Source organism: Etheostoma spectabile, unplaced genomic scaffold (genome assembly GCF_008692095.1).
Source record: "Etheostoma spectabile isolate EspeVRDwgs_2016 unplaced genomic scaffold, UIUC_Espe_1.0 scaffold285, whole genome shotgun sequence".
In the NCBI taxonomy this organism is placed as follows: domain Eukaryota; kingdom Metazoa; phylum Chordata; class Actinopteri; order Perciformes; family Percidae; genus Etheostoma; species Etheostoma spectabile.
The window spans coordinates 1,283,576-1,297,346 of record NW_022605579.1 but is presented as its reverse complement, the minus strand read 5'-3'; the positions used below and the strand labels follow the sequence as shown (position 1 = coordinate 1,297,346).

At 41.2% G+C, this 13,771-nt stretch overlaps 1 protein-coding gene across 1 annotated transcript in view; it reads right to left on the bottom strand.

The window, feature by feature from the left end:
* Window positions 1-13,771, bottom strand: part of LOC116686019 (plakophilin-3) — a 38,255-nt gene that overhangs the window by 9,205 nt on the left and 15,279 nt on the right. Inside the window, exons 3-8 of the mRNA XM_032510936.1 lie at window positions 12,802-13,421; window positions 10,895-11,018; window positions 10,492-10,696; window positions 9,147-9,306; window positions 7,426-7,534; window positions 3,944-4,108 (exon numbers count right to left, since the gene is read on the bottom strand). Of these exons, the coding sequence (XP_032366827.1) occupies window positions 3,944-4,108; window positions 7,426-7,534; window positions 9,147-9,306; window positions 10,492-10,696; window positions 10,895-11,018; window positions 12,802-13,421 (1,383 nt within the window). The remainder of the gene's footprint in view (window positions 1-3,943; window positions 4,109-7,425; window positions 7,535-9,146; window positions 9,307-10,491; window positions 10,697-10,894; window positions 11,019-12,801; window positions 13,422-13,771) is intronic.

The following is a 13,771-nucleotide window of genomic DNA, read 5'->3' as shown; positions in this document are numbered from 1 at the left end:
GGGAGGAAAACTCAACAGATAGCAGTCGGTCGTAAGTCGGTCTCAAGGTTTACCAGTTTGCCACTAAACGCAACATATTGTCCCGTATGTTGTTTTTCAGACAACAGTGAGCAGTGCTAGTCGGTGCTAGTAGCGTTAGCTGTTAGCTCCTCTAGGACGCACCGGCGCTAATGTCCTCGCATCCGCTGCAATGTTGTTTATATGGATATGGTTTAATTTTGCGTTACATGACCCATTTCGTCTGTAAAGCCGTGCCTGTGTAGGATCTCTCCTCAAGTCTCTTTCGTCTACTCTCCGCGCAGCCCGGCCAGACAGCTCCGGTCCACACTTCTGACATTTGAATACAGTTTGAATTGTTATTAACACAGCTGTATATTGTTAAGTATGAGGGGCAAACCTGTATTTGTACCAGTGTTTCCGCTGGTAACTCTGCTATCGCGGCCGCCACGGCGAAGAACACAGAAGAAGATATTGAATGAAACTAACTTCAGTTGGTAGAGTAACAGCGTGGGACGGAGCTGCTGGACCTGGACCTGGGTCAGAGATTTGACCCATGGCCAGAATATCACAAAACTGCAGCGCAGTGACGATACAGACATTTCATACACACAACGTGTGTATGAAATGTCTGTATAGAGAATAATCGCAATCAAAATTTTGATCAAAATAATCGTAATTATCATTTTGGCCATAATCGTGCAGCCCTACCTTACATAATTTTTTTAACCATGCAGGTAATCTCATTTAGACACGGTCCCATTCTCAAGAGACACCTAGTCAAGACACAACAGCAACAAAACATATAGTTACAGACAGACAGAACATTAATAAAGTATGTATTCTTCTTCTTCAAAATAGAATACGTCATGAAGTGCAAAAGTGTCAGAATGTGTGATATCATACCGAAATCTATGCACAACAATTTGTACGATGTCCTACGAAATCACAGCAACCGCTGACCCGTCAAGTGACGACTGGTAACATTACCATGATTTAAGGATATTGGTCTTTCCAGTTAAATTTAGCCGAGAAAAGGTGAGGTTGCTGTTGTTTTAGCGGGCGTTGCAGTTAGATTTTGCCTAACAAAGGTGCCTGTCATGCGTGACAACAGTTACGTTTAGGCACCAAAACAGCTAGTTCCGATTGCAAAAAAAGATTAGGGTTTGGGTTAAAACACCCATTTCCTGGGTAAAAGTCTTGGGTTTTTCCCTTTACTTCTTCCTGAGCATAACTTCCTGAAATCCCTGTGTTTTAGGACCCATTCATCCGCCCCGACCTCCCTATGCAGTCAATGTGGTGCATACAGTAATAAATACGTGGAACAAATATAAATACATACAGTGCGTTACTTTTCGTAGACATACGGTTGGTTCATGAGAATGGCCTGAAACTGTTAACTATAAAGGTAAACTATCAAGAAGAACAGGCAGACCCCCATGGACACTCTCTCCAGATTTCTTAAAAGTAATTGAGGGGAGGGGAATCATGCTGCCTGGACAGCTTCAGCTCCTGCTGCAGCTTGTTACAGGTTCAGGGGGGTAGAGTAGAGGGGGGATGGAGAGACACATGAAGCCCTGGGAATGTAGACTATGGCAACACTACGTACATGACATGTAAGTTGATTAATAAGTGGGCAGTAGACCATTGATGGACTTGTAAATGAAATGATACCAAGTTCTACGCATGGATGATAATGGCAAGTGGCCTGAAGAGTTTACAACTGGTTATAAATCTAGGAGCTCCATGGAAGACAGCGTCCAACAAATAAAGAGAGTGAGTTGAAGTGTTTCCTGAAGTACAACACATTACCATATTCCTGAAAAGGCTAGAAACTGGCAGCAACAAGCAATTTGTCTTGCATTGAAGGAGGAACAGGAACTGTTCTAGGGGTACCTTGTGAGGACATGGTGCAGGGTGAAACAGCTGGCACTTTCTTTTTGTTAGAAAGGAACATGGCCTTGGTTTTGTTTGCATTAAACAAAACGCAAACAATATGCATTTAAAAAAAATGCAAACAAGACCAAGGTCAGATTCATGCTTTATAAGCTTTTTAAGATATTTTGTCATGGACCAAAGGCAAGCCAAGGAAAACGATTCCAACCAAAACAACCTTTAGAGACCCTGAATGTTGGTCTCTGGCCTGGAGTTGTAAAGTCTCTGGACTAAAGTGTGCTAAAGCAAGATAAAAACCCTAGTTCAGCCTCCACATAGCCTGGCTAATGATCTGCTCTAAGCAACATGCAAAAGTAGGTCATATATAGTTAAACCGGTCCCTTTATCCTCACTGTTGGGGTGACTATGAGAACATGCATGTAACAGTGGGCCTGGTGTTTACTCCTTTAGTCTCCACTGCTTGCTATTAAAAAGTAATCTGATCTGCTGGTTGTGTGTGGGTTTTATTGGAAACAGATCCTCCCTGTGGACCTGAGGCCACTTCTCAGGTTTCTAACTACTCAGCCACTTGTTATCTGGCTATTACCGAGATACCTGAGAGAACCCTGACCTGCTCAACGCCAACGACCTGACCTAATGCTTGACTTTTTGAGGCTTGATGAGTGAAACATTTTTAAAATTCTTTGTACAGAAATGCCTCAAGCAACCTACAATCTCTGATTACGACATTACATCTGACAACAAACAAACAAACAATAAGTGTGTTATTGAGATCAGAAAAGGATTAAAAAAAAAGGGTTGGAAAGTGTTGATGTTGTCTGTAAGACTCCAAAAGAGAATGATGTGAGCAGAAAACATTTGTCATGTCATGCCATGCAGTCATAAAGCATTTTCTCTTCATTTTTTCAATATCAATTACTGACAATTAAAGTCTTTATTAAGATTTAAAAGGGAAAAAAGCCATAGACTGTAAAAATAATGGAAAAGGCTTCCGGGTTGGAGAATTGAAGTCAATGCGCAAGTGCCTTAAAATCCCATTCTATCTAATTTTCAGCAGGGGGCGATTCCACTGGTTGCAAAAAGAAGTCTGTTTCTATAGAAGTCTATAAGAAAATGAGCCTAGTTCTTAATAGTAACACTTAATAATGAGTTTATCCAGTGTTAATTATTCCCCGGACTCGCTCCAGAAGGGTTAAAATTGGCAACTTTCCCTCATTAGCATGTAGCTGTCATTGCAACCATAAACAACACTGGCTTGGCCTGTTATCCTTTCCCAGCTCCACCCTCTCCGTAGAATACGTCACATCTGGTTTAAGAAAGCAAGATGGCGACATCCGTATCCCCAACCTCGAGGCTTCTAAACGGCAATCCACAAACCAATGGGTGACGTCACTGCTGCTACCGTACATCCATTGTTTTTACAGTCTATGTAAAAAGCATTGGGCAATCACCAGCAGACAGCCATTTCCAAGCAGAAGGAACAGCAGTGACAGTGCACAGAGTGAATGAGAGCCTGGCTGCGATGGGTGTGGTGGCTGTGGCAGACAGGCTAGTAGGCTGACATCATATTCAACATGTTTTTGATTATATAAACTTTGGATCTAAAAAGCAGACATGTATTTAGGACAAACGTATGATATCTTTAAAGTCATGTAATTAAAAAGAGAAAATGAAGATATAAATACATAAAATTAAGAAAAGAAAAGAGAACCAAAGCCACTCTTTGGTAAAATCACATGTAGGGTATGCCTGCCTGTAACTCAGTTAAAATGTGTCACTGAATATAACCATACTAATAATTTCTATTAAAATGTGTAGTTACGTTAATTGTCATTGACTCTTTACTATATATTTTAGGGCCTAAGACTAAAACAGTATTCATTAATTGCTTCAGCCACTATGGGAAAGGGTACCAGCTGTAAACACACATTGACATAATATCTCCTTTTAAAGTTGTTACAGTATGCACATGCTAGCGAAAGGTTGGCAATTGACACAACTTGCAAATGCAGAGCCGGTGTGTCATTTCATAATGTGTGATGAATTGTACCTCAGTGTCCTTTTTGTTATGCAGAGTAAAGCAGCCGATGGCCTCGCTGTCCCTGGAGGCCGAGGCTCTCGTCTGGCCCTCCAGACGGAGTCGGACAGAAGGAGGAAGCTCCGTGTACAGCTGGTAGGACAGATTCCTCATCACACATAATGAATTCTCCAAACCCTAAACATGAAGAAAGACAGAGACAGGAGACCAAATGAATGGGGGTTTGACAAGAGGAGGGTGAGATTGGACCATTTGTATTGAAAGCAGTAATAAATCAATAACTAGCCTGAGTGGATGATGAAACATGTAAACTGCACAACTGGAGGCATAAGCTGATTAGTTCATACTCTGATAGTATGAAATCTGTTTAATGCCTGATGTCCTCTAATGTTTAACAGGTTACTGAGGCATAGAAACATCTTCATGCTTTCACTATTGGTTTGTCAAACTAGAACCAACACAGCATTGTGACCACATTTTAGATGTTGATATAGTTCACAAGTTAAATGTAAACTTTGGCCTGATGGTGGCGCTAGATAAAAAGTCAGAGGAGTAGGATTTATTATTTAGACACCATGAATGTCTGTACAAAATGTCATGGAAATGAATCCATTAGTTGTTGAGATATTTCACTCTGTACCAGTGTTGTAGTCAAGACCAAGAACCTGAACCGAGACCAAGTCATCACCAACACCAGTGTATCGAGACCAAGACAAGACCAAAACCAAGGCAGGGCGAGACCGAGTCAAGACCAAGACCAGGCCAGTGCAAGACAGCCAGAGCTTTTTCCCCTGTTTCCCACATTCACTTTCTTGGGAGTGCATGTTTAAGGGTCGGGGAGACTTGATTAGCAGTAACAAATTTCAAATTAGAAATTAGTCAAGCTAGTGGTTGCATTTGGAGCAGAAAGTTGCAGATCCAACAACAGTAATGCACGTGCAATTTAGTGATATCCCTGCAGCTGTGGTCTTAACCCGTCTTAAAATAAAATCCAGAGTCCTCTTTTATCTGAGACCGAGACAAACCATACCTAGGAAAAATGCGGTCAATTCCAAGACGAGACCTTCAAAAAGTGGTCTTGAGACCAAGACTGTTCTTGAATACTACATAAATACTCTGGACCAAAGTGGTGAATCGCAAACACTGCACTTCATCCACAAAGCTACGCTACTTGCATGGCTGAAAAGCATCTCATTTAACAACATTATTTTAAAAACATGACGATTAAACAAATTACACCAAAAAAATCCTTGTCTTAACAGAATAGGCAGAGATTGCCAAAAGAAGGTCTGGTTGGATCTTTTTCTTGAGTACTTTAGATAACCATCTTCAATCTTTTAGTAAATAATCATCTAGAAGAAGAGAAAACTAAAGTTAATGAGACCTTTTATAATGGTTACATAATTGAGATACTGGTGGCTGGATTTTGCTCAATTTAGTGCTGTACATGGGCAGAGAATTGATAAAATAAGACTGTTATTGTCCTGAAGAAAGGTTTTCTTGGACAAATGGAGAGTATCTGCAGAATAGAGGAATTGAATGTGTTCCTGCCAGCAAATTATAGAGAATGGTCTTAATGCTATCATCAATGAGTCCTAACTCAACTCATACACCTTAAATACTTTGTAAAACACAATTCAGCATGACCTTTTTCCTCTACTCAACATTATTCAGAATCAGATTTTGCTGGTCAGATCAGACGCAGGAATGAAGAGTTCATGTTGTTGTCTAATGGAAGCAGAGCCTTTATCAATCATCTGCCAGTTAGTTAAAGATTTATCCAAGTGTCTGCACAGTCATTTTGGTCTGTTGCCTATTGACCGTGCTCCTAATCCCAGTCAAAGCTTGGTGAAATGTGCCAAACCACAACAAGAGAGGAAAAATGGAAGTAGAACAGTGCGTGACAAGTAACGCACAATGAAGAACTGATAAAGTGCTGAACTGGATAACAAGGTAACATTCCTTAGTGCCTTAGTGCAATTCCAGTGAAGCTGCCAGGCTGAAGAAACACCAAAGAATAATGCAACACACTTCTAACGCAGTGCTTTAAAGGATACAGCTGGAGATAATCTTTTGGGCATTTTAGGCCTTTATTTATGTAGGACAGCTGAAAGGGGAAAGAGAGTGCAGAGTAAAATACATCAAAGGGCCGCAGGGTGGATTCGAACCGGCAGCCGCTGTGTCGAGGAGTAAACCTCTATATATGGGCGTCTCCTCTCTTCTGTCTGATATTCTAAAGTTTTTCTTATCCACAACAATTCTCATGAAACGACCCGAACATGAACACACACTGTAGTTTATTTTGACTCAGTCCCACATCCCCGTTAGAACAAAAGCACAATTTCCTCCTGTTTGAGTCACATTGTCCAGCTGTATTGGAAAAATTACTGAGATTTTAAAGATTCACATCCTCAGTAGGAACTAGAGATGTTCTGAGCCGATCCAAACGATTGGTATCTGGGAAATGCAGGCATTTTAAATGGGTTGTTATCGGCTACACAGGTTGGCAAAATACCTTAGCTCAGATGCTAATTAATCTTTCACCTCTGCTCTTTCTTTGTTATTACATAGAGAAGTGTCCAAAACATTCTGATAGCAGCTTCTTGTTTTTTCTTGTTTTTAGGTGATGATGAGCATCGCTTTCCCAGGCTCACAAACAGTGTTTTTGTAGTTCCCACAACTCAAACAGAGCAATGCATCTTCTCTCGGGTGGATCACGTCATGTCAGTTGACGCAACCCATAATTTAAGTTTAACCACTTAATAGTTTTAAACCAGGACTTTTAGTATTTGGATCAAGTAGCTTGTGAAAAAACATGGTGCATCAGATTAGGTAATCTACAGCTGTGTCAGATGAATATATATAATCGACATTTAGGGAAGTATCTGATTGGACTAGGAGGTTGCTAATATAAAAAAAATATATTGATCAGGATCTGGGCCTAAAAAACCTTGATCGGGACCAGGCTTACACGATTAATCGTTACTAAATCGGGATCTCGATTCACCCTGTTGACGATTACTTTTTACTACAACTTTCTTCTGTGAGTTTTAAACATAGACTGTATAAAATAGGTTTTAAAGCGCTTCCGAGCGCTGCAATGCTCTCCCTTCTCTTCATTAAAGCCTCTGTGTTACCAGGATTGTGCGCAATGTGCTATAGACGCCAAAAAAAATCAATTCAATGTCAATTCTAAGCTAAAAAAATCATGATTCATATTTTTCCCAGAATCGTGCAGGCCTAATCGGGACATCTGTTGCAGAAACCAATGGACGTGGGACTGAGTCCTATGGACAAGATAGGTAAGTTAGAAAGTACTGAGAGCATGACTAACACCGTGTTGGTTTGGTGGTCTTGGGTCATGGGATGTGCTGACAAAAAGAAAAATATAGACCGGCCTTATCCTGACCATAGTGATTTTCAAATCAGACATTGTCATTTACAGTACAGTGTATCAAAATGTCACAGGCTATTACAGTGCGTGTCAGAGTTACCTTGTCATCTGCCCTGTCCGCTTGTTGAATGTAGGACACCAGAGAGTCCACCAGGCCTCGCATGTCTCTCATCTTCTGTCTCGTCCTCTCATTCACTGAGCTCAAGTTCCTATGCAGTCAAACACACAGATAGAGACATGCAAATCCAGGCTATGCTATTGGAACATACTGCAGTAAAGCTGTCTTCATAAAAGGAATCTTTGAGTGATTATAGCACAAACTTTAAGAACCTTCAGTAGCACCTTCACCACTTTGAAAGGATGAGTTGATTTTTGGATCTTACTGCACTTATATGTAATTCTATCTGTCAATAAACTTCTCAGAGACATGCTTTACAAGGTGTAACCTAGTATAACTTAAGTCCCATGCTATGGGAATTAAAAATTATGTTTATATGATCTTGACAGAAGCTGTTAAAGTACATAAAATCTGCATTCTGTAAAGACAGTATTACAAGATTATCTATATGAATGTACCTTTAATTTATCATGTTGTTTCCAATGGAAGCAATCAAGTACAGGCCCTGTCTTTAACTTTGAAATATAAGCTTCTGCCTGGCATATCCATAGCAACGGCAGGTAGGGTTAATGAATACTTTAGTATTTAGTGCCATTCAGCCGACCAAGTTGAGGAGAACAACGTGGAGGAACATTCAAACACTGGTTTGGAGTATGAGTCTTACTTTTGATCCATGCTAGCAGTAGGTCGCTTGAGGTTGCAGGGCCAGTTGACTGATCAGTCGGTTGGTCCACCACATTGGTCCAGAATGAAATCTGGACACCTCAACAAATATTGGATGGTTGGCATGAAACGTACTGGCATAAGTGTCCTAAGAGGATGAATCCTCAACACTTTGGTGATCCACCAATTTAAACTTTTGTGCCACCAGCAGGTAGGTTTTGGATGGGTTGCCATGAAATTTGGTACAGATGTCCATGCCCCCCTTAGGACGAAGATTAATGACTTTGGAGATCCTCTGACTTTTCATTTAGCGCCATCATCACGTCAGAGTTTTGATTTCTCCAATACTTTGGCTGATGACCAAATAGTCTTGCATTGCCAGACCTATCTCCACATTCTTGGATAGGAGAAAAAACACTCTGGGTTGTTTGTGTTTCTTTAAACCAATCACAATCGTCTTAGGAGGCCCTAAGCCCTTCAAAATAGTCTCGGGAAGGAACTTGTTTTAGTGGAACATTTTCACCCCACAAAAGAAAACGCCACAAACAATTATATATGAAGTTAACTGTTCAGTACAGTAACGTGAGTTATTTAAATTAGTTGGATACATGGTTTAACCTCATTTGCTCTAACCAGTGTATCACCATGTGTACTTCGTCCACAGCAATCCCACTAATCGGTCCCAAAACGTCCCAATTAGAGAGGAAATTCATGTTTTTTGTAAATATTTACAACAATTTCCCAAAAGAACAAAGCAGGCCTGCCTTGTTGCATGATTCGGAGTTTGAGAATGGCAACACACAGAGAGCACACTTCCAGTGTCACGCCATTATCCTGTAAATATGCTGCTGTTGATTCAGACTAATGACCAAATAACTGCAAACAAGACTTTACCATGAGCCTCAGCTGTACTTGTGTATACTGCTAACTAGCGAATGTGGAACATTCTAACCTTTGGTATGATTACAGTGTATAACCCATAGAACATTAACATGTGTTGGGCACAGGGTGATAGGTTAAGCAGGCTCCTGTGTTGTCACCTGAGGCAGCCGCTGGTGTTGTAGAAGATGTCTCTCTCAGACGGGCTGAGTGGCATGCTGCTGCACAGAGGGATCAGTACGTTCTCTGTCAGCTCTGATAAAGCTTCTTTGGACAGCTTCTCCTTCAGGTTGTCTCTGGAGGACAGATTCCACAGGACACCTGCAGCCACAACAAACACGTTTTTAACCTGTAACTGAGTAATTCAAAGCAGTAATATACATAAAGATAAGTCAGTTACAACACCTGGATGGTGGGATTGAATTATAGGTAAATATTAGGGCTGTCACAATGAATGCAAAAATAACGATGTAACGCTAATTCCTTTAAAGGGCCTAAGGTTTTTTACATTAATATGCGTCCCCCCAGCCTGCCTATGGTCCCCCAGTTTCTAGAAATGGTGATAGGTGTAAACCGAACCCTGGGTATCCTGCTCTGCCTTTGAGAAGAAGAAAAAAAGGTCAGATGGGCCGATCTGGAATCTTGCCCCTTATGAGGGCAGATACTAAGGAAATCTTATTTTGGGACTGGCACTAGTGGCTGTAATTCATCACTAAGGCTGAATTCGCGAAAAGAGACTTCAGATACAGTATTAAGGGACCACTAAGGTCATTATAAAAGAGACTTCAGATACAGCATTAGGGGACCACTAAGGTCTAAATAAAAGAGACCTCAGATACAGCATTAGGGGACCACTAAGGTCTATATAGAAGAGACTTCAGATACAGTATTAGGGGACCACTAAGGTCTATATAAAAGAGACTTCAGATACAGTATTAGGGGACCACTAAGGTCTATATAGAAGAGACTTCAGATACAGTATTAGGGGACCACTAAGGTCTATATAAAAGAGACTTCAGATACAGTATTAGGGGGACCACTAAGGTCTATATAAAAGAGACTTCAGATACAGTATTATGGGATCACTAAGGTCTATATAAAACCATCCAAAGAGCACCATGTCATGGGTTCTTTAAACGGGCACCCGCTTTTTTGAAGTACGCGCGTTCTATGATTCGAGCCTGGGGCCGCTCTGCAGTTTGGTAAATCAGGAAGCGATGCAGTAGCTAGCAAAGCTCCATGAGCAGAAATAGATAAAGAAAAAGGTCTTTTCAAAGCCCTTCCAGATGGTTCTCTCCACAAGACTAAAGTGATTTGCATGTACTGTCGATGTGAATGGAGATTCCATGTTGAGTCTAAAATACCACTTGAACCTTAAAAATATCCCTTTAAACACACATTTAGAAGAGAAAAAAAATGAATCGCGATTTAATATTTCAATCGATTGACAGCCCTAGTAAATATCTTAAGCTCATAAGCAGGGTTCAAAGCAAGGACCATTACTACCTGTGATGGTCTTTCGAAGCTCCTCGTCAGGTTTGCTCAGGATGCTGACCAGGCGCATCACTCCGCCGGCGTCGATGAGTGCCGCCTTGTTGTGAGCATTCTCGTAGATGAGGTTCCGCGTGGCGCCGGTGGCAAAGCGCTGCACTTCTAGGCTGTCACTGGAGAAAAGCTGAACAAGAGCTGGGATGCCATGGAGAGTACGGACCTGAGAGAGAAAGAGAGAGAGAGAGAGAGAGAGAGAGAGAGAGCAGAGGGAGGATTACCATATAGTGTAGATGCAAATATGTAGATAAGAACTGCTGGTGATGGACACATAGCAGACTAAATGAAATATTACAATCAAACACAAATAGATAAATAAAGCAAATAAGAGAAATATCAACAATACAATATAGCACGTTACCTGGTTTTTGGCGTCATTGCTATGGTAACACTGGTGTTGTATGTATGCAGCTCCCAGAACTTGCAGGGCATCGTCTGACTCAGACAGATATCTGACAGCTGTAGCCATGTCCAGACTCTGCACACTATACACACACACACACACACACACACACACACACACACACACACACACACACACACACACACACACACACACACACACACACACACACACACACACACACACACACACACACACACACACACACACACACACACAAAGCTCTTTATTACCAGTGGCTATGAGCAGTGTATGCTGATGCTGCAATAACATTATCCAGCAACTAATGATCAGTTGCATCATTGATGTCTCAGTTTGATTATTTTTATCAATCATTTTGTGATTTTTGACAAAATCAGAAAAAATGAACAAAGTTTCTCAAAATGTCTGTCTCACTCAAACCGATAAATAAAATAATTTAATAGACATCATTATTACTTTCTTCATCGGTTTGAGCAAGTTTTTTTTTTAACTATATTTTATAAAAACTAATCCATTAATCCAGAAAAAACAATGACAAAAGGGCTGGGGTGATATGGAGAAAATCAAATATCATGATATTTTTGACCAAAATATCCCAAATATACCACAAAATATTTAAACAATTAGATTTTTGAATACATAATCATCAGTAATCTTGATATAATGACTATGTGGGTAAAGGCAAATAATAACAGTTACAACAATCTGGTAAGTTCAGAAAATGACATCACTTTACTGCAAAGCAGCCTTTAAAACCAGGAAAAGACACCACATATGCCATATTATGGTATTACGATATCCAAAATCTAAGACGATATCTAGTCTCATATCACGCTGTTGATCTAATATTGATATATTTCCCAGCTCTAAATGACAATAATTGACAATGAAAATTGTCAATTTCAATTGAAAAACAATTGAAAATTCGATTGGGCACAACTCAAACTCCAGTCTGCACTGCAGTAGTCCACGTGGACCAAACTCTAGTTCATTTTTCATCGTTTTTCATTTCACACAGTTTTCAAATCTCTACACACTTAGCCCATGACTTTAACCACAACTGGCACAACACTGTGGATTTACAGCACCTTGTTCAGATGCTAACACACTGCTGTCACAACTGTTAACCACACATTCAAAACAGAATAGATCTCAGTCTGGTGCCTGTCAAACACTGCTGATAGCAATTTTATCAGAAAGACAAAGCAGGTTTCTTGTTTTATACTTTACATAGGGAAAGCTCAGAAAGCCTTTTTTTGGTCCAATCACCAAATAGGAATTACGTTAAACAATTATACACTGACGCAGACATGCAGACATCCAATGTAATGAAAAAGATTTGCCGCATGATGCCGGAGAAAGGCAGGATTAGTCCCACTGTTCTTTGTTACTGTTATGCACTGTACCTTTAGTTTTTTTTCCAGTACTTCCATAAATTACTAGAGACAAAATACTATATAGAAGCAAACTGCTGATTTTCACTCCTTCCTGTTTACCTTACATAAAATTTAAAATCTGTATTTTTGTTCTGACTGTAAAGATGAGAAAGTTTGTATTTTTGGTATTGGTGTTTGCCGCTAGTGTTTTTACTCCCAGTGTGTTCTGAGTGACGGTGTGTGTTATCTCAGTGAAGGTTGTTCAGAGTGTTTGGCTGCACTGAGCCTGTTTTGAGACGTATGTTAAGAGTTGTAATGCTTGATATGAGTTTTGCAGGAGGTGTGAACTGTTTAGCTCAGGTGACTGTTGGTAGTGCAGACTGGAGTTAAGAGTTTTTCAAAGTAGCTTCAGTTGTGCCCACTGTTGTTCAGCAATCTAAAAAATAAATAATGTAATAGCCGGCCCAGATATTTTAACCAGGTAAATGAATGAATTATATGTCTCACTCTTCCAGTGGGTCGTTGCTGTGTATCGACGCTCCATCCAAGATATCCACTCCTCTCCCGACACTCCTCAGACTGCGGAGCGATGCGGCCCGGTGGAGCGAGGCTTGGTACTGGCCCGTCCCCACGGCATGGTTGGCCCTGGACACATGCTGCTGCCACTGTGTCCCCCAGCCGTCCCCTGCCATGGGAACGCCCCTGCCAGTCCCCACCCAGCCCTCCTGGCCAAAGGCAGTGCTCTGCTGCTGTTGCTGCTGCTGTCGGTTGGTGATTCTGCTGATGGTGCGGTGGGACGGGCCTTTGTAGGTGTACTGAGACGGCAGTTCCTCGGCCTGCCAGTAGCCTCTGTCCTGGGCCAGTGTCCCGCTGAGGCTGCGCCTTAGGGTGCCAGAGGGAGGCACGGTAATCATGTAGGACGCGTTCTCTGGAGGAGGCAGCACAGTGAGAGGAAGTGCCTCCTGGTCTGCTTGGCACAGTGACTTGGAGCGTCTACTTCTGCTCTGGGACTGGAAGGACTGGAAGCTGCTCTGGGCCTTGTTGGAGGCTTTATGGTTCACCTTGGAGCTGCTTTCCACAGCAGAGCGAGAGGAGAAACCAGAGGAGCGAAGGGTTGCTGTGGGCATCTGCAGGGCGGGAGGTACGGGGAGAAATGAAAGGTAACAGACACACAGCAGCAAACCAAGATACACACCATTACTGTACTGTACTGTAAATGAAAAATATTCCTTTAACTTCCTCAAAAGTAGTTATAAAGAAGCTCTTACAGACCAGGCTACCATTCACTAGAGACTCTGAAAAGAATTTAACCCTTGTTTTTTGACCCTCCCGGGTCAAAAACTGGCAAAGATTTGACATTTTCGACTCTTTTTCAGTATTTTAAATTTTCACTAACACCACTTTACTACCACTAGTTTTTCCACTACTTTTTGGAATTCATGGTCAACCCTCATTTATATAGAATTTTATATATATA